Source organism: Equus przewalskii, chromosome 1 (genome assembly GCF_037783145.1).
Source record: "Equus przewalskii isolate Varuska chromosome 1, EquPr2, whole genome shotgun sequence".
Taxonomy (NCBI): domain Eukaryota; kingdom Metazoa; phylum Chordata; class Mammalia; order Perissodactyla; family Equidae; genus Equus; species Equus przewalskii.
The window spans coordinates 31,975,218-31,996,976 of record NC_091831.1 but is presented as its reverse complement, the minus strand read 5'-3'; the positions used below and the strand labels follow the sequence as shown (position 1 = coordinate 31,996,976).

General features: G+C 44.3%; 1 protein-coding gene across 13 annotated transcripts in view; it reads right to left on the bottom strand.

Moving 5' to 3' along the window:
- Positions 1 to 7,008: 7,008 nt before the first annotated feature.
- ARHGAP19 (Rho GTPase activating protein 19) overlaps positions 7,009 to 21,759 on the bottom strand; it is a 59,675-nt gene continuing 44,924 nt past the window's right edge. For 10 of the 13 annotated variants that reach the window (XM_008531830.2, XM_070609247.1, XM_070609304.1 and 7 more), the window contains 4 exons: positions 18,824 to 18,922; positions 14,730 to 14,840; positions 14,234 to 14,312; positions 7,009 to 10,798 (listed from right to left, as the gene is read on the bottom strand). In XM_008531830.2, coding sequence (XP_008530052.2) covers positions 10,788 to 10,798; positions 14,234 to 14,312; positions 14,730 to 14,840; positions 18,824 to 18,922 — 300 coding nt within the window. In that variant the 3' untranslated portion in view covers positions 7,009 to 10,787. The remainder of the gene's footprint in view (positions 10,799 to 14,233; positions 14,313 to 14,729; positions 14,841 to 18,823; positions 18,923 to 21,759) is intronic. The other 3 variants (XM_070609271.1, XM_070609282.1, XM_070609260.1) reach the window with 1 other exon arrangement.

The window sequence follows — 21,759 nt, the reverse complement described above, 5'->3', positions numbered from 1 at the left end:
CCTTACAATGGACTAATGATCCTACATCACAGGATTGTGACGACGAGATGTGATCAGGCATACAGAACTCCTGAGATGCAGCGGTGCTGAGTAGAAGTTGGTTTCTTTCCTCTCAGAGCTGATCAGAGTGGAGGGAAAACTAGAGTGGGCGGCCTTCCTACCCCGGGCACGGTCAGAGTGTCTTGATCCCTCTCCCCAAGTCATTGCTAAGCTGCACGTGCTGTGGCCGAGTAACCAGCCTCCCTACTTGTAGGACCAGCTCCAGCTGTGCCTTCTCGGGGACACCCCCCACACACCGTCTCTGTGCCGACTGTGTACCCAGCACCAGGCACCAGCCTGCTCTGCACTCTGCCAGGCCAGGCTGAATCCGCCTCTCTGCCTAGGTGTCTCCCAGTCCACACACCTGCTCCTCCCCTTCCTGCTTCCCCGCCAGCCCCCGTGTTCCACACCCACCAATGGGCAAAACTGCTCACTCATGGCCACCCACATCAGCAGTTCTCAGGGTGCTCTCTGGACCAGCAGTATCAGTGTCACCTGGGAACTTGTTAGAAATGCAAATTCCTGGGCCTCCGCTCTCCTGACGCAGACACTCCAGGGTGAGGCCGGCAATGCTGCGCACGTCCTCCAGGGGATTCTGATGCCTGGGGAAGTTCAAGAACCATGGCTCTACGAAGCCCCTACTCAGCCGCCAGGCCCATTGCTCTCAGCTTCCAGCTGTCAGGTCCTGCCACCTCCCCTGCCACTCCCAACCCCTATCCTGTTGTAGAGAGACCCTCCTGGTGCCTAAAACTATCCTCTCCTCTTCCTCTTCACTGCTTCGCCTCCGGTAACGCTGACCAAACCTTAGTCACAGCCAACCTTCGATATTTTTGTCACACAGTCAGGCACTTAGCTATTTCTTACTCGACATTTTTAAATTTGATGCTAATCCAAATATACACTTTAGCCTGGTCCTAAAGAATCTATGAATTCAGACAATATACAAGTTATATTTTTCTGTTGCACATTAAAATAAACACTATTAAAATTTGAACAGTTCATCCAAATTACCACCTAAAAGTCATTTTGAGGAAACAGTGCCTTAAGTGTGGCCTGGCTCTCCCATAACACTCTCCACCCACCCTGTCCACCCCCCAGAGCCTCGATCTCCCCTCTGCCTGTCATCTACACTACCTTCCTGGACCATTTAGCACCCCCTTCCATCAACCCCACCTGTGACTCTGACATCCCTGAGGACTCCCCAGGAAGCATCCCCAGCTCAATAGGTACGTGTGGAATGGCTGAGCTCTGTGCCCCCAAGATGTCCACTTCTACTCCACAGCACCCCAAAACCCCATCACTACATACTCCACTCTAAGCACTACCTCCAGGAAGTGGCCCTGGACCTCCCTGGCCCCAGTCTGCCCACCTTGTCTCCAGCCCTGCACCCGCCCACCCGCTCACCCGACTCCTCCACCCTCACCAAGGCCACGAGCTAAACACTTAATAATTAGGAAGAATTCAATGAATCCTCACAAACTGAACACACCTGTGTAACCAGCGCCTCAGCCCTTCCTCGTGGCCATTTCCAGGAAGCCACTGCCCACTGTCCACCCCACCCCACAGCAATTCCTTCCCTCTTATCTATTAGCATCGATTCATTTCACCTGGTTTTTTATACGTACATAAATGAAATCATACAGTACGTCCTTTTATGTCAGGTTCTCAGCCATACTGTACGTGTGACCGTAGACTGCTTGTTCTCACTGCCATGTAGTATTCCACTGTACGGATATCGCCCTGTATTAGTTTCCACACATTTAGTGGCTTAAAACAACACGAATTTATTTTCTTGCAGTTCTGGAGGTCAGAGATCAGCAATGGGTCTCCTTGGGCTAAAATCAAGGTGTTGGCAGGGCTGCGCTCCTCCTAGAAGCTCTAGAGAAGAGCCTGTTTCCGCACCTCTTCCAGCTTCTAGACTCCACCACATTCCTTGGGTCATGTCCCCTCCATCATCAAAGCCCGCGGTGGCCAGGTGAGTCTTTCTAACACTGCCATCTCTCTGGTTCTGACTCCTGTCTCCCTCTTCCCCATTTAACGAACCTTGTGATACATTTGGCCCAGCCTAATAATCCAGCATAATGTCTTCATTTTAAGGTCAGCTGATTAACTTCCATAATCCTACCTGCAACCTGATCTCCTTGCTATGTGACATGTCACAGGATGTGAATGTCGGGAGGGGCCTTATTCTTCTTACCACAACCACCGCACATGTATATAACTACTGCTGATGGGTGTTTGGTGGTTCCAGGACAAGTCTGTGGGTGGGCACATTTCTGTGGGGTATAGACACACCAGTAGAATAGCCGGGTTATGAGCTAGATGTTCAGCTTCAGGAGATGCTGCCAGTTTTTTCGAAAGTGGTTGAACCAATTTAACACTCCCACCAGCATGTATGAATTGCAATTGTGCTCCATGTTGCAACACCGCATTTTCCGTGGCTCTCACTGACACCAGAGACGTCCTTGCCGCTCTGACTTTCTTCTTGTCTGCTGGGCCCCACAATGTCTGACCTCGACCATCCATCCACTTCCATTTCTGTTCCCAGGATGAAAAACATTGTTGGAGAAAATCAGGCCGTTTTCTAACCCAAACCTCAAATTTGTGTGGATACCTGTGGGCACTTGTGGCCATTCAACAAACGTGTTACTCACAGAACCTCATGATGACAGCAACTTCAGGGCCACGTGTATTCTATCCTCTCACTTGGAGCAGTTACGTCTCACGCACCATGGTCTCTCGTGTTGCTGTGCCTTTACTCACACTGCTGTTCCTGCACTTCTCGCCATCCTTCATGGCGTGTGCCCTCCAGAAAACCTTCCCCAAATCTCTCAGCACTGTCTTACCACCCATTACGTTGTATTAGAATCCACCATCTCTCACCCACCATGCTGTAGAGGCAGAACCAAGACGACCGGACATGGCTCCTGTCCTGCGTCTATCACTCAAGGCCAGAAAACTCAAACACACCCTTGTTTGTTAGTGATCAGCACCACGCTCTCAGCACATTGTCATCAGGAAGGAAATGAACAGCTTCTCCGACCGATGATCATTCCATCATTGGATGGATGCGATTTGGTTCAGTACCTCTACTAAGAGCCTCCTTTGTGGCAGGAGCTGCACTAGGTATTGTAGAAACAGAACATAAGGAACTGCTCCTGCCTTCAAGGAACTCAGGTTCCCATAAGCCAGAATCACGCTTCTCATGCCCTGCCGTTGGTCCCAGAAACACGTAACCCGGGTCCTCCCTCCTCCACGTGGGAACACTCAGATATTTAAAGTCATCCAGGGAGTGAAAGGGGGCACAGTCAACACACCGACTGCCAGTTAGGAGATGGGATTGGTGACAAAAGTCATCTCCAGTGGTAGAAATAAGATGGTCGTCGGGGGCAGGCACATGGGGGACCGGCTATAACGTGGCATGAAAGAACTTCCTGGAGTGATGGAAATGTACACCTTAATTGGGGTGATGATTACAGGGATGAATACATGTGTCAGAACATGTCAAACTGTACGCTTCGTAGAGATGATTTAAAGAGATGGATTCCAGCCCCGCACTGCCACCCACTGGAGGCACCAGCTCAGGCCTAAGTCACCATCTTCCCAGATCTCCCTTTCTGTCTGTAAAACACCGTTTGTGAGCTAGTTTGATGATTTCCAGACCCCTTATTTAAACAAAATCTTACTCTAAACCAGAGACAGCGGAGCTCCCTGGCTGAAGTGGGCATGGGAAGCTTCCCCTCCTCACAATGACCGGAGGGGGCGCCATTCTCTCTGAGGCCCAAAGAGCTCGGACTGGCTCTGTCTCTGCTGAGGAGACCTCCATACCAGACGGTTTCTAGATCCTCTGGAAAGAGCAGGCCTCGTGCTCCCGTGGAAGAGGGAAGCAGAGACAAGGGAGAGGGTCATGCCTCTCCCCTCGGCCCTCCCCGCTTCCCAGTTCATTCAACACAATCCACACAGTGAGCGTTCAAGGGGTTGCAGTACAAGACCTTTCATTAAAGGTCAATTTCAGTTACATTAAAGTACTTAATAGAGCCTGGATGACTGGGCCATTAGGTTTCCAGTAAATCCCAGCAGCTCTTCATCAGGGAGAGGCTGGATGCCCTGGCCCTGGGTCTCTAGGCTGAACAAGAAGACTAGCGGGTCTTTACGCTCAGAGTGGGTCATGAGGGAGCGGGGTTACATTTTTAATATTCTCTCTCTTTCTCTGACTAGCACGGCTTCCCCTTCTTTTGCTTTTAAGAGAACTACATCTGGGAATATGCAGACCCTTCTTAACACCCACAAATTTCAGCTTCCACATCTCACAGCTGCATTTTTATCCATATGGAAAACACAGCACACACACACAGCCTATTACGGATTCATTAACTCAAAAAGCATCTTGATGGATCACAGCATGAACAAACACTGAAGGGCAGCGCCCGCTCTGGGAGAGGCTAGAGAGGCAGTGCTTGGCCCACACCCTGGCTTGAAGCCCCCTTGCAGGGACCCCACTGCTGCCCAGGGCTGCAGCCCACCGTGTGCACCAGTGAGCTGGATCACACTGACGCATTCCCAGAGCCAGCCACAGCAGGCAGGAGCCACCGGCTAAACCTTTCATTGCTTTTCCTCTGACTGCCCCTCCCCTCTCCAGGGTGGTCTCAGGACTAAAGGAAAAGAGGAGATGTGGCCACAGGTGTCGATGGAGTTGGTTCTGCGGGAGAAAGAACAGCCTAGGATTAGATCCCCAGAGGTTCTGGAACACAGCGATAGGACATGAGCCATATACATAATTTAATATTTTCTAGCAGCCACATTAAAAAGGTAAAAAGAAACAAGTAAATTAATTTTAATCATATAATTTTACTAACCCAATATATCCAAAATATCATTTCAACATGTAATCAATAGAAAACATTCAGACACTTTTACATTCCTTTTTTCTTACTAAGTCTTTGAATTTTGGAGTATATTTCACACTTAAAGGACATCTCAGTTCAGTTTGGCCACATTTCAAGTGTTCAATATCCACACGTGGCTAGAGGCTACCATATCGGACAGAGCACATGGGAGAGCAAAGAAATGAGGACCCACTCTCCCTAAGCAGTTCCCAGCGGTTGTTTCAGTGGACACCCACCTCCTGCATCTGATGACCATTCCTGGAAGGCACACGTGATGCTGCCATCCCAGAGCCAGCACTGAGTGGCTCTGGAGAACGTCCTGTGCAGACCTGCAACCAGCCAGAAGACAAGCAGCACGGCGTCAGGCAGAGAACGCCACGTGGGGCTTGTGGGCCAAATCCAGGCTGCAGTACTTTTTTTTTTTCTTTTCTTCTTCTCCCCAAAGCCTCCCAGTGCCTAGTTGTATATTCTAGTTGTGAGTGCCTCTGTTGTGCTATGTGGGACGCCGCCTCAGCACAGCCTGACAAGTGGTGCCATGTTCATGCCCAGGATCCAAACCCGTGAAACCCTGGGCTGCCGAAGTAGAGCGTGCGAACTCAACCACTCGGCTTGGGGCCGGCCCCTACCGTACATTCTTTACAACAATGTGAGTTGGTCCTTGGGGGATGAGGAGAGAGGGACAGACAGTTCTGAAGAGCACCCAGGGAGCTAACACGGCAAAAGAGGGGCACGTGAGCAGTTAATGGACTATAGTGGGCTGCAGAATTTTTATTTCCATTCCAGATTCAAGTAACTTCTTTGTTATCAAAAATAACTACATCGGGGGCCAGCCGGTGGCATAGGACTCCACTTTCGTGGTCCAGGCTTCTCCGGTTTGGATCCCAAGCACCGACCTGTGAACCACTTACTGGGCCATGTCGTGGCAGGCATCCCACGTGCAAAGTAGAGGAAGACTGGCTGCAGATGTGGGCTCAGGGCCAATCTTCCTCAAAATAAATAAAATAAAATAACTATGTCAGCATCAATAACCTGATTAGAAAATTTATTCTTGGCAGAGAAAGAGAAATTAACAGTGAATGAACACCTGCCATCTGCCAGGCACTGTGTAAGGCTGGTGGTTCTAGTATTTTAGCCGTCAAGGACTCCTCTGGGATTCCCGTGGAAGCTATGAAATCTCTCCCTTAGACCAATCCAGATGTACACAAAAGTTTACTCAGAATTGCAGGGGCAAATGATGTCCTGAAGCACAACACAGACCCAGACTAAAATCTTTAGTGCTGAGCTCTCACATCTGAGAGCATTATTGAAACAAGACACCACTCTCCCCACCCTACAGATGAAGGGACATACACAAGGTCACATGCATAATAAGTAGCAGAAACATTTCAACCAGAGTTGTCTAAACTCTACAACTTGCTGCCCTAGACGAAAATGTCATTTGGTTTTTACTGTTACTGTAACTATGACTCCTTATTTTTAAGGGAGGAAATAAAGATAATGTGAGATACTGAAACCTGTGCAAAGCATTCTAGACTCAGGCACGGGAAATCAGGAAGCTCAGAATTCCCAGAGCTTCCAATCCCATTGCCTATCAGCCAAAAGCCCCGCTCCCCCTGAACCCAACCCACTCTGTTTGGCTGGAAAACAAGCCAAAAAGGCGCTTCTCTTAGAGGTTTCATATTCCTCAGAACAAGAGGCAACCTGTCAATAATATCTCAATTAAACAGGAAAAAAATCTTTTTAAAAGAGGCTACTTCTCTTTAAAATAATCATCATGGGGCCAGCCCCGTGGCCAAGTGGTTAAGTTCGCCTGCTCTGCTTTGGTGGCCCAGGGTTTCGCCGGTTCGGATCCTGGGCACAGACATGGCACCACTCATCAAGCCATGCTGAGGCGGCATCCCACATGCCACAACTAGAAGGACCCACAACTAAGAATGTACAACTATGTACTGGGGGGCTATGGGGAGAAGAAGAAAGAAAGAAAGAAGATTGGCAACAGATGTTAGCTCAGGTGCCAATCTTTAAAAAAATAAAAATAAAGTAATCCATCAATCAAAAGGTGAATTAAGAGACCACTCAAAGCTTATGGATATAAAACAAATTTAATTTCAGAATATTACATGAATATAAAAGAAAGACAACGCATATAATTGTTTCTTTACAGTTACATATATATAGGATATATAGTCAAAGAATGAAAAATAAAAAATGGTGACACAGTTAAGAAACCCTGCGTCTCTTGCTGAGTCAGGGACAGGGCAAAGGCGACCCTGCTATGGAGAAAGGACCTGGGGTGGGAGTGATTTCCCAACAGGTTCTGCGGGCCCCCAAGCACGTCTCGGGGAGTGCTCACTGGCTCCTTAGCACTGGTGGTGGCCTCACACACTCCAGTTTCCATGGTAACCAAGCACTCAGGCTGATATGTACTCCACCTCCTCACTAGCCCCTCCACCGGTGGAAAGATCTCAAAATTAGCCTCTAGGAAAGCCAGCTTTTCAATACTGAGCCTTAGATTGGGTTAATTACCACCGGTTTGAAAAGCTTGTGCGTCTTAGAAACGCAAATCTTTCGCAAATTTTAGGACAATCCTGCCAAATGCTCGTCTCCTTGTGGATCAAGGCCTGCCCTCAGTGCAAAGGCTCTGGGGTGGACAAGGGCAGGGACGAGGCTCTCTCCTGGGGAAAGGAGTTCTCCTGAGAAAAGACCTCAGAATGGGAGCCGTCAGTTTCGAGCATCTGTGCGAGGCCCTGTACGAAGCAAGCAAGCAGACAGAATCTAGAGAAGTCTGTTGCCAAAGATGGCTTCCCCAGTTACGCACGGCCACACAGCCGGTCACCATCGGGCAGGGTCCCAGTGGTCACAGGTTCCCCTAGAAGGCAGTCTTTTCAAACCGCATCCTAATGTAGGTTCCTGGGAGGGAAGCTGAACAGACACCGCTATTCGGGAGGAGAGAGTGGCTCTGCTCTGACACTTTGGGATCAACCGTCTTCCTATAGGCCAACAAAACAGAGACCTCTGGATCACCCAGTGGTGGCCGCAGTCCACGGCCCTGCACCTCTCCATTTGCCAAGGTGCTCCCTTGTCATTCCTGACTGACTCTGGAAGAACATTCAGCGTGAAGAGCTTGCGGAGATCAACTGCGGTTTCAGTTACGACTCATTAAGTACCAGCTGCTTTAACAGGTTTTGGCACTCAGGCACAATCAGTGCCTCAATCTTCTCTCAGTCCTGCAGTGGAGCTTTTCAAACCACACGCATTGGGCCATCGGGTGAAAGGTTAGAAGCGCCAGTGCCCATGGTTTTCATTGACTCAAGCAGTGTAGCTCACCCAGTGCAGATCTGAATCGAGGAGGTGGTCTGCATTTTTATGCTTGTGCCTCTAGCACACTCTGCCCTATGGTGACACCACATCAAAACCCACCACACTGGCCCCAGAAAGATATGAAGTTTTAAAGCCACAAGAAGAGGCATTTCCAAAGAGATTGCTCCAATGTGAAAATTAAACACAACAAAACAGATTTTTAAAATGTCTTTAGATTAAAAAAGAATTGTTAAATACTGGCTCAAAAATACCCACCCACCATGTCAGAAGAGAGACAGTACCCTTCTGTGGCAAATGATAAAGGGTTTTTGTTTTCAGTTCTCCCTAAGATTCCACAGGATTAGAACAGTCACATATTACAAGGCAGAAGGTTATGCTGTTTATTTCTCAAATTTGGCTTCCAACTGGATCACAGCTTCTATGAAAAAATGACCAATCATACCCTTAAAGCAAGGGAAAGCATATTTAATAAATAACTTAAATGAAACACACATACCCAAATACACACTTACACTGCCCAAGGGGGCCAGCCATACAAAAGCACGTGCACGTGACAGACATCTCTCTCACCATCCCAGCCCCAGAACACCACCGTGATAGTGACTCCATTCAGCCAAGAGTCTCCTAAATCTCAGCCACCTCCCAGAACGAACTCAGCGACAAGGAGGCATCAGGTCACTGCTTGGCCCTCTCTACCTGACAGCACATCGAACGTGTTAACAGACCACACCACTCGGATGAAAGGCTCGACGATCAGAGAAAGGACGCACGGAGTGAAGGGAGAACCGCCCTCAGACTGGTCACACCAAAAGGGTTTTCTGTCTGAATTCACTGACGGCTAGTGCAAGGAATTTTATTTTCTCTCAAGAAGAAAAAAACTCAAATAGAAAACTACACAAGTGATTTGTTAATAAGCATTTTTAAGAATGACATAAAATTGCTCTAGAGAAATGTGCTTCTAAGCAGTTTGATACCCTTAACCATCTATTGTTCACAATCTATCAAGCTGGAAGGCCAAATTTTACTCTTTTTTTCACTATTGCTGTTACAGCCACAAAACAAACAGAAAGTATGGAAGATTGACACCCAGACGCAAAGCCAAATCTGCTCCCCCAGCATCCTCCTTAGTTTCAGAATAATGCACCATTTTTAATAGTTTAAAAATAGGTCAGCCAACCATACTTTAGAGGGCAACTGCTTCCCACAGAGGCCTGACTCGGCTCCAGCACACAGGGGAGAGTGGTTGCACAACTTAACAGAGCAGGCACATACCGAACACTCGCCTGCCACGTGTGCTCTCCGGGCAGAGTACTTACACTAGACCAAGGCCACGCCGCTGCTCACCACAAGCACATGTGAACATCCCCACCCCAGTCAAAGCTCCAGCCCCACCTCCAACTACTTCCCGGTCCCGTTCCGACAGGAGAGGGACGGTGCAGCAACCGCTGCTGGAATATTGGTGATAAGGCACAACTGCTTCCAAATGAGAACATCTTTCCTTTAAATCCTCTCAGAAGGAGTCGTCCTGGACATAAAGCCAGCCAGCCCCATCCTAGTCATACTCCAGAGCTTCCGCTACATACAGATATTTCAGCAAACCTCTACTAAGCTGTCAGAGACTGTCCTTGAGTCACAGTAATTTGGCACATTAGTACTGGCACCAGAGATGTTTTAGGTGAGAGGAAACCGAATGAAGGAAACGAGTTCAGCAACCACACACTTATTTTGGCATCACAGAGGAAAGGGGAAGAGAGGGAGGGAGGAAGATGGGAGGGGGGAGGGAGGCAGGAATACAGTTTAATAATTGACATTGGTTAAAGTATTATATCCTTCTGAATTCTCCTTTTTCAACACTGCAGGCCAAATACCCTGCAATCTCAGGCCCAAGAACTAGAAAATTTCCAGGAAAGCTATAAATTCTTTGGACACAAGGTATTGAGGAATAGAGCCTCATGAGATAAAGAGCTTTCCCAAGGCTTAAGGTGAAAAAGAAGGGAAAGACTTCTGGGTTAGAATCCACTTAGATTACCTATCCCCAAAAATGGCTTTTAACAAAAAATTAACAACAAATAAACAAGAAACAACCACCAACATACCCCAACACTATCAAAACAGAGAAAAGCCCAAAATATCAGTTAAAAATAACATCAATCTACCAGGATTGACAGTCCTTTTAAAAAAATCACTGGCAGTTGAGCACAACTTTCATAGTTTTAAAAATAGAATGTGCCTGAAGAAATACATGGAATGAGCGCGGGAGTCCACCTGGTTCTGCCCATTGACTGTGCAGCTTAAGTTGGCTGGCTGGTTAGTGGTTTCCCCGTAATATTAAAGAGAGAGAGAGCGAGCGAGCTGCTAGCCCTGGTTAGATGGCAGAGCCCGCAGACCCCTCCGGTGAGCGGGTTCAGAGGCATCAGTCAGGCTGAGGATTAGCTGACTTCACGACTCAAAACGCAGCAAGTCCTGGCTCCTTTGTGAGCAGTAATGACACCCGGCCCACTAAGGAGAAAATTCCGGGTGGACAACAGAACTCTGGATCCATCAGAGGAATCCTAGGTTGAAAGAGAAACAAGAGCATTAAGCATGTTTATAAATACTTCTTTTTGCAAACATCCCACCTAAAAGCTAGAGGATCTAAACTTAATATTTTCTACAAGCTGAGAGTTAAAGAGTTTGAGAATTTAGGATTCTCACGAAGTAAACATCACTTGCTCTAACCTCAGTTCATTAAATCATCTCAATGGCAATAACAGCTACCACTTTACTATGTGCGTATTTTTCCCCAGGCACTGCTCTAAGGTCTTTACATACATTACCTCATTTATCCTCACAACAACCTGTGCTTGAGGTAATGCTCCTGCCACTTTACAGGTGAAGAATCGGAAGCCTACACAAGTTAACTGGCCCCAGGATATACAGCTATTAGCAGCGAAGCTGACAACTGAACCCAAGCCTGGAGCCCTGTTCTTGCCACCACCACGCCTCTCACCAGCGAACGCTTACTAAATGCCTCCCAGATGCAAGGCACTGTCATTATCGGGAGGAAGAGAACAGCAGACAGGAGGCCACGGATAAATTCTTAAGTCTGGCCCATGTCTTTCAGAAGAGAGACCAGCTACAGAGATAAGATGATACATGTGCACTAAAAAACTATGATAAATCATCCTAAATGTCAACCTTTCAGTAGCATTAATAAGAGTTCAAAGGAAAAAGTCTATCTGGCTGGGTTAGCCAAAGAAGGCTTCAGACAGGAGGAGGGGTACAGGCAGAGCTTTGCAGAATGGGTAAGATCCTGACTGCTGAAAATAATGCCCTTTAATAAGCAGATGCTAAATCAGCAGCTCTCGTCTGGGGGTGACTTTGCCCCCTCCTCCCCAGGGAATACTTGGCAATGTCTGGAGGCATTTTTGGATCTCACAACTGGGGGAAGAGTGCTACTGGCATCTAGTGGGTAGAGACCAGGGATGTTGCTAAACACTGTACAATGCACAGGACAGCCCCCAAAACAAAGAATTATCTGACCCCAAATGTCAATAGTGCCAGGCTGAGAAACCCTCTGCTAAATAAACATCTTTTTGGTGTATGCTATTGATGATGATGATAATAAAATTGCATTATGGTCTTCAAAAAATATTTGTTCCTTTTGTAAATCACGTCAAAAAAATCTAGGGTTGTACTCATGTAAAAGAAATAGATGGCAGGCAACTAGATCTGTGGGCTTAGAGATTAAAGAGGGTTCAGATCTGCAGATGCAGACTGAGTTATCTACTGACTTATCATAGCAGAACTGAGCTGAAGAAGGAGACCAAGCTGCTACGAGGAGGAAAAGCAAGAGCTGAGACGAGCAGAGAAGTTAAGGTAGAGCGCTGAAAGCCACAAAGAGGTGGAGGGGTGAGCAGACGACAGTAAGCCACTGCAGAGATGGAAAAGCACTAAAGGAAGGAGGAGCACAAGAACAGTGTGACATGACAGCCAAGGAAGGCAGTTCAAGACAGAGGAAGTGACCAGGGAGAGAGCAAAGTGAAAATGCCATCGCCTGATCCAGTGGAAGGTCATTCATTATCTGTGGGCCTCCACTTTTCTAAATCACTAACATTTTTGAGAATCTAATAAAAACTATATATTCTCTCCTCCAGAAAAATGCATAGCTGCATCTACATATAAAATTACATCAAAAATATCAGGAACTTTATTAGGACCCTTAGGAAGTCCACAGTTAACAGGTCAAGAATCCCTGCTCTAAAACCTGCGGGGAAAATATTAAACTCGCTTATTTTTTTAACGCATTTCTCTCTTCCTAAAGCAGCGTTTGTCAATATAGAAGGATATTGTTTCTTGATTATCCTCAAAAATGAAAGTGACAGGGGCTGGCCCCGTGGCTGAGTGGTTAAGTTCACGCACTCCGCTGCAGGCAGCCCAGTGTTTCGTTGGTTCGAATCCTGGGCACAGACATGGCACCGCTCATCGAGCCACGCTGAGGCAGCGTCCCACATGCCACAACTAGAAGTACCCACAACGAAGAATATACAACTATGTACCGGGGGGCTTTGGGGAGAAAAAGGAATAAAATAAAAAATCGTTAAAAAAAAAAAAAATCCAAGTGACAAAAGGTGTAGCTGATACGAAACAATGTGTCCTTCAAAAATAACTTATGCTTGACTTTGACTTATGGATAAACAGGTAGAAATATTTAGACACAGATAAACACCAAACTTGCCTCAATCTGACAGCTCAGCCTAGCAGTGAGAAGCAAGGTGGAAAGAACAGAGAGTTCAGATAAATTCGTTCAGTGGTAAGTAAGGAGACTATACAGATATTTAATTTTCTAGAAAAGGATAAAATTTATGCATAAGGATTGGGCTTTTGTTCTCTTTCTACTGCTGACGTCTCACTTAGTAATCGTGCTCATGTCTGAGGGGTGAGAGACCACTTCAGAGACCACGTCACCTGTCGCACGAGCCTTAAACAAGCCCGCGTCTCATCCATCCTCTTTCGTAACAATTAGGACTACTGTTAATGCTTTAACTGTCACAGTGTGCTTCCAAAACATTATTTCCATTGAGCCACCTAAGAAATCTGTGAAGTAGACATAACTACCATCCCCAGTTTCAGGGGAGAAAACCTGGACTCAGAGAGAATGAATGGTTCTCCCGGGCCAGAGGAATGATGACTCAAATCATGTCTAACTACAAAGCCTCTGGTCTTCCAGGGAACCCCACGCTTCAGAGGAAAGCACAGCAGCCCTTGCCTTTTACCACAAGAGCCTGGGGCAACCAGCAGTCCCACCACTAAATAATCCTTTTTGTCCTAAATGTCCCCAAAAGCTGTTTATCTGGAAAGCTTCACTGAATAAACAAAGCCAAATCTACACACAAAAGGAACATAACTACTCCAGGTTTACTGACTGTATTCTCAGCACCTCTGTACTTGGTTTCACAAATTAGTTTATACTTGCTTTTAATTTGCTTAACAAGTTGTGTTTTAAGCTTTCTTTTTGGTGAGGAAGACTGGCCTGAGCTAACATCTGCTGCCAATCTTCCTCTTTTTTCTTTTTTATCTCCCCAAAGGCCCAGGACATAATCGTATATCCTGGCTGTAAGTCATTCTAATTCTTTTACATGGAACATCGCAACAGCATGGCTTGATGAGCGGTGCCATGTCCTCGCCCAGGATCCGAACCGGCGAACCCCGGCCCACCGGGCCGGCCCCTTAACAAGTATTTTTCACATGTGCTCTGTCTGTCCAAGAATGCAGAGACCGTGTGGGTCTGTGTTCACAGCTCTACCCCTCAGCACCTGGGACAGTGCTGAGGAGATGCTCAATAACCACCCAGTAAATGAACTCAAGGGCAAGGACCCGGCCTCACAGTTTTCACATCGCTTCTGACTACAACCATACAACACTGGGAATTCAAAGAACGCTACTGACTGGCTAGATGCAGAAGGGAACTACATTCAGGTAGAACACAAAGTAAATACCGTTTGTACCTTTTTTCCCCTCTTTCTTCCCCTCAGACCACTTCAATCTCGTTGGTGTCATCGTGACAGCTGGAGAGCCCGAATACACCTGCAACAAGAAAATTTTATAGTGGCTTAAATGTTTAACGTTGTTCCTATAGACAGACTTTACTAGCAGAGGAATTATTTACTTGTTCAATTTTAATGTGAAGAGTTTTACTGATGTAGCTATATCTCATTGATCTGAACTGATTTTATTGTTGGCTTAATGAAGGAACCATGCCTGGGACAGCCTGAAGGACAAGTCCACAGATAGGGCAGGGCCAGGCAGGCCTGGCTCAAATGTTCCCCGCCCTGTGGAGGCCCCAGTCAGAACTACTCCCTCCAGCACTTTGTCTGCAGAGCTATTTCACTGTGTGTGTCATCTCTACATATGCACACAGTAAAGCAGATGATAGTATACCAATTTTCCTCCTTTCTACAAATGCACACATACAAAGAGAAAGTGCAAAGAACAGTATCTTACTAAGTTCATATTTTCTTTGCTGGCTCTCTTCAGTTCACCAATGGCTATAGATTCCGGAGTAGCGTACTTGTTTTTCTTTTCTGACATCATCTGATTTCCCAGTACCTTCCGCTGGTTTAGGAAGAGAAAATATTTGATTTATAAACATCTACTGTAAGTATATTATAGCCAAACTGGCCTTCAAAACTACAGTTTCTTGGGTTAAAAAAGACCCCGGCTTTCTGATAAATTCTCCCATGCCATCTTACACAAGGGAGGCCAAGCATGTTACCAAAAACCGGAAATCATTGCCTTTCTTTAGGTGAACACTTTTCCTCTACATTTAAAAGGGCTGAAACGTTAGAAGCAGCTGTATAGTTGGTGTAAACTAGCTAACACAGGCCAATTACAGTGTGCTTCGGAGACCATAAAAGAAACTCCAGTTACTCACCAGTACAATTTTTTTCCCCAAAGACATGTCGTCTCTGGCAGCTCTTAAGAGTGCCCTCCCCTCTCCTCACCAAGGGTACTTACACTGGGTCCACTCTAAGACTTGCTTCCCTGTCATTTCCTCACGCAGGACTGGGGAACTTGGAGAAATTCTGTAAGAATTTCTAATATAGCCACAAGAGAGTAGAGGCCTTCTTAAGAGGGTCACATGGCAGTACTGACATTCAGAGCAAGACTAAAAGCCCTTTCATCTCTAAACGGCTCAGAAGCTGATGTAACTCCCTGTACCAGCTGACAGCGACAAGTCTACCACCTTTGGAGAAATCTCCCTTTTTTCTCCTTAGAGAATAAATTTGACTTCCAACAAGAAGAATATATCAAAACCAGAACATTAAGCTCTACAATATAAATATTAGCAGCAATATTCAGAATATTCTGATATAATAAATCATTTACAGGAGAGGAATTTTTGAGGAAAAAAGTCTAGCCAAAAAAAGGGATCAAAGCAGGATAGAAATCAAACAGCTAAAACACAGAAATGCTGAAAAAATAAGTCCAGTACATCTTCCTTTTGGAAGCCAGCTATCACCTCAGAGCAAGGAGAGTTGAGGAGGCCAGGAGCCACAGGACCGGCTATAAAGCTTCTAACGAACTTGTTCAAAGACATTCCATTACTCCATCGCTACTGAACAGAAACTCACATGCACTATTAGCTCAAAAGTCTCCTCATTTATAATGAAAACACTCTACCCTTCTGTTTTCTAAAACTTGTAATATTTGTTTAAAATGGTCGTTCTAAAATGTCTTATCCTGATAGAATTGTAAGCTCTTTTATAATTCTAAAGTTCTAAATTCTCTCTCAGTAAAGAAGATGGCAGCTGCTAAGAGGATACCATATATTTACATTTCAAGCAACAATGCATCTAGAACCAACTGCAGGAGAAGAGCTCGCTATGAAGAGAAAACTATACCCAGCTAACTTCAGTTAAAGAAATATCTGTTTGTCTAACACACAGAGAAACATTTATTTGACTTTAACTTTTTTGGTTATCAATCATCTCTATGATGGGAAAGTCAGAGGGAATGACAGGATTACAAGTAAAACGAACCAAGGATATTCATTTTACTTGCCACGTCTAAGCAGGTGAATAATGTTCTAGGGTTCTAGCAAAGATAATTTTTTTTAATTGTGGTAAGATATACAGAACACAAAATTTACCATTTTAACCATTTTTAAGTGTACAGTTCAGTGGCATAAGTATAGTCACATTGTTGTGCAACCATCAGCACCATCCATCTCCAAACTTTTTCATCTTCCCAAACAGAAACTCTGTACCCAATAAACAAAAACTCCCAACTTCCTCCACAGCCCTGGTCCCTGACAACTACTATGGTACCTTCTGTCTCTATGACTGACTACTCCAGGGACCTCCCTCCTAAGTGGAATCATGCAGTATTTGCTCTTTTGTATCTAGCTTATTTCACTAGCATGATGTTTTGAAGTTTCATCTGTGTTGCAGCATGTATCAGAATTTCTCTCCTTTTTAAGGCTGGATAATCTTCCATTGTGTTCAGATATACGTATTTTGTTTACTGATTCATCCATCAATGAACACTTGGGTAGCCTCTACCTTTTGGCTATTGTAAACAATGCCGCTACAAACATGGGTGTACAAATACCTATTCATGTCCCTGCTTTCAATGTTTTGGGATATAAACCCAGAAGTAGAATTCCTGGTTCATATAATAATTCTATTTTTAACTTCTTGAGGAATCATTATACTGTTTTCCATAGTGGTTGCAACATTTTACATTCCCACCAACAGTGCACAAGAGTTCCATCTACCCACATCCTCATCAACACTTGTTATTTTCTGTTTTTTTTTATAATAGCCATCCTAGTGGGTGTAAATTGGTATCTCATTGTGGTTTTGACTTGCATTTCCCTAATGATAAGTGATACTGAGCATCTTTATGTGTGCTTATTGGCCATTTGTGTATCTTCTTCGGAGAAATGTCTATTTAAGTCCTTTGCCAATTTTTTTTTCTCCCCAAAGTCCCAGTACATAGCTGTATATCCTGGTTGTAGGTCATTCTAGTTCTTCTATGTGGGATGTCACCACAGCATGATTTGGTGCACGGTGTGTAGGTCCATGCCCAGGATCAGAAGTGGCAAACCCCAGGCCCCGAAGCAGAGTGTGTGAACTTAACCACTTGGCCAAGGGGCTGGCCCCACTTTGCCCATTTTTTAATCAGGCTGTTTTTTCTGCTGTTGTGTAAGAGTTCTTTTTATATTCTGGACATTAACCTCTTACCAGATACATGTTTTACAAATATTTTCTCCTGTTCTGTGGGTTGCCTCTTCACTCTGCTGATAGCAAATGAAATTCTGATGTCAAGCAAACCTAATGTCCCAGAGGCTACTGGCCCTAGTGGGTCAGGATTGAGAGTGAGTTCTAAACTTCTATTAATGATATAAAAAAATTAATGAAAATTAGAGTTAGATGAAGTTGCAACTGCTAATAACTGCAGCTTAAAGAAAAAAATATATATATTACAAGGTAATTTTTTTAGGGCATAATTTTTAATTTTAAGCAAAGAGCTCCTTAATGTTGCTGGATTTATAGATTTTAAAAATGTTAAAACAATTTTAGGGGCCAGCCCCATGACTAAGTGGTTAAGTTCACATGCTCTAGTTCAGAGGCCCAAGGTTTCGCCAGTTTGGATCCTGGGCTCAGACACGGCACCGCTCTTCAAGCCATGCTGAGGTGGTGTCCCACATAGTACAACCAGAGGGACCTACAACCAGAATATACAACCAGAAGGACCCACAACTAAAGTATACACCTAAGTACTGGGGGGCTTTAGGGAGAAGAAGAAGAAAAACAAAAAAGATTGGCAACAGATGTTAGCTCAGGTGCTATTCTTTAACAAAAAAAAAATTTTAAAGAAAAACAGTAGAACCAAGAATAATGCTAATCTCTCTCCAAGTTAACCAGAACCTTGCCTTAGTTTGTTTACGCCTGGAAAAGTGAATTCCATATCAAGTTATCTACTGCCACCTGATGGCTGTATCCCTTAACTGCGAGTGCAGATGGTCACAGACTGGTAAATTCAATCTGCAGTGATGGCAGCAACAGCACAGAAGTATACATTGTATGTTTTAAAAACAAGATTTTTAATGAATTTGATACAAAGGAAGGGAATACAACAGCTGACCAAAATATTAAGTTCACAAAAATTTGAGATACCAAAAACTCCTTAGTCTATTAGAAAATCTATTTTCTAACAATTTCCCTAGTTTCTGTCAACTTTCTCACTTCTCCATAACAATATCGCAAATGGCACAAGGAAGTGTGTGGCACAAGGCAGGCTGTGAAGCAAAAGAGCCTGTCTGCTCGGGAGGAGGCTCTGCCTCAGCCCCAGAGGAGAGGGAGGGCCTTCACTGCTGTCATTTCTCACGTCTCACATAGAGCCCTTCTCCAACTGGAAACACAGCAAAATGCTTTGAAAAAGAAAAGCTTTTCTGAATTCTATCCTTATCACCTGACACGTGAACCCTTTATAGGATCCCAAAGAGTGAAGAAAACGGTTTATGCATAAGAAAAGGCAGATGCTAAGTATTCTTACAGCCAACGCTGAAAACAACAGAACAGCATACTCACCTTAATAAGGCCGCTGAAGGACCGTGACCGGGCCCTCTTCTGTGCCCGGGGAGTACAAGGTTCCTTCTGGGGTGTCTGGGTCGCAGCGTGCTTATTAAACTAAAAGAAAACATACAGAACATTTTGTTCATATTCTCCCATCAGGAGATAGCATTCTGTGACAACCAATAGCTAAGTGTAAATACCCAGAAAAGTCCAGGAAAAAGCGAGTCTGTATATATATGGATTAGCAAGTTGGCAAGCAAATCACAAAGGCAGAAATCATGCTGCCAAAAACAAGTCAAAATTTATTAAATTAGTCTGAGGGTTAATTAAATTAAGTTAAATTAAATAGTGCACACCAAAAAAAAAATGGAATTGGAATCAGATCAAGCTTCTTCAATGTGCTCTAACTACCAGTTTATAGCAAATACAGAGGACTGAGGAACATCTTAAATAACACCACAGGGATGCAAAGAGCAAAATCCAGACTGTGAGAGACTAACAATCTGGTCTCTTTCACAAATAAAGTGTAGAGAGAAAGTGAGGGGGAGAGAGAGAATGTGTGTACGGGTGTGTAAATGCAATGTGGGGTCCTGGATTGGATCCTAAAACAGAAAAAGGCTATTAGTGGAAAACCTGGTAAAATCTGGATAAAGTCTGGAATGTTAATAGTATTGTGACAGTATTAATTTCTCAGTTTTGACAATGTTAGTATGAGGAGGGACCAAGTGAAGGGTATGTGGGAATAAGTCTCTGCATTATCTTTGCAATTTTCCTCTAAATCTAAATTATTGCAAATTTAAAAGTTTCTTCAAACAAACAAACCTTGGCAATTTTTTGGGGTGAGGGGAAGGAGAGACAGAAGGAGGCATCTAGTAGATGTATCAACCAAAAAAAAACACCGCATACTCTTTGATCATGCCACTTCTAGGAAGTAATCTGCAATAAAAATACTTATGAACAAACATCTATGAACTAAAAAATGACCTAATTTCCCCAATATGTCCAGTAGAAGGTGAAGTGTATATACATTGGTTATATATGATAAAATGTTATACAACCATTAAAAATGTTTACAGCCTTTCAATGAGAGGGAAAATGCTCATAATATAATGTTAAATGAAAAGCGTAGGATACAAAAAACTGAACATATATTATGATCTCAATTGAGCAAAAAAAAAAAAAATGTGAAATACATATTCACGGAAAGAAACACTAGAAGGAAATACTCTAAAATGTTATCAGTGATTATGTCTGGATAATTATAGGTGATTTCTATTTCCTTCTTTACAGTCTTCTGAAGGTTTGAATATTTCTATGGTGATTATTCATTATTTTTATAATCATAGAAAAAAATCAGGAAATAGAAAGTTATAGTTTCTTCAAAAAGAAACAGCAGTATTTTAAATGTATACAAGGAATTTGCAAGCATGCATGAGAAAATACTTATGCTGTAATGTTTAGTGAAAAAGCCAGAGATAAAAGAAAGTATATGGTATGATCATAACTATGTAAAAATAAATCCATAGGAAAAAGACAGAAAGAAATACCCAAAATGTAACCAGTGGTAGGATGAGTGATTTATTTTCTTCTTATCCTTCTCTATAATTTCCTATTTTTCTAAAAAGAGCAAAAATAATGTTAGTTTTTCCCTTTTTTTTTTGTTTTTTAAAGATTGGCACCTGAGCTAACATTTGTTGCCAATCTTCTTTTTTTCCTTCTTCTTCTCCCCAAAGCCCCCCAGTACATAGTTGTATATTCTAGTTGTAGGTCCTTCTAATTGTGGCATGTGGGACGCCGCCTCAGCATGGCCTGATGAGAGGTGCCATGTCCGCACCCAGGATTCAAACTGGTGAAACCCCGGGCCACCAAAGCAGAGTGCGAGAAATTAAAAACTCCGCCATGGGGCTGGCCCCACGCTTTGTATTATCTTTCATCCTCAGTGTTCTTGATGAGAGAAGTCACTACACTTGTCCTACCTGAACTGCTGTCTTAGTTTCTACCAAGAATTAAATCACTACACTGCTTTGAATCTGTAATGACACTGAGCCAACACTCTGTAAAATTCCAGTCATAGCACATTCTCAAAGTCACTTCAAAGGGAGTGACAGAAAACTTCCCTGAAAGGGTGTGTCAATTCTTAGGAACAGCACAGTTCAACATCTTCTGAGCACTTGTTTATGTCTAGCCCTATGCTTGAGATTAGGTATAAAAAAATAAATAAAATCACAGACTTCTTCCCTCAGGAGAGTGCCAGTTGAATAAGAAGTCAAGAGGCTGACCTGGCCTGTTCACCTAAAATTCAAGAGAGGCTGAAACAACATAAGTTTCCTGAGAAAGAAACTAACCAACCCACCAGGATTTACTCAAGCTACACTTTGAGTTTCAAAATAACAAATGAGAGAGCTAATTTTGCTCCCATAGCTCCAAAATAAACAAACTTAGCCACTAGAATTCCTATTTCCAGTATCAGACCAGGCCCTTGATTTATATGTTTTTGACAAATAAAAATGGCAAGCAATAGGATATATTGGAGAATATGAGGAAGCCATTTGGTATAAACCTAATTCGGCCTGACCTTGTTTTTTCAAAAGGGCCTGACGGAGGCCGTTGAGCATGCATTGTATATCTGCTTTAGAGATTCCCTATGGCAAGAGCAAAGGCCCTTGAGGTAAAGGTGCAACTTCCCTGCCCCTCCCAACATTGGCATCTCCTTAAGGATTAAGCATCTTTCCTTAGGCTAGAAACTGATTGCTGCGCTCACCTGTGACTGCCCAGCTCGAGACAATAGACTTGCCTCCTGCTACGCCCTCTGAGACAGCAGACCCACTACCTGCTGTGTCCATCAAGCGCTGTGCGACAGGGCAATCTTGTGACGATTGTGGGAGGGACATTTCAATCATATGTGAAACACCCTGTTTGGGGGTATATAACCACTCTGTGCACCCCACTTC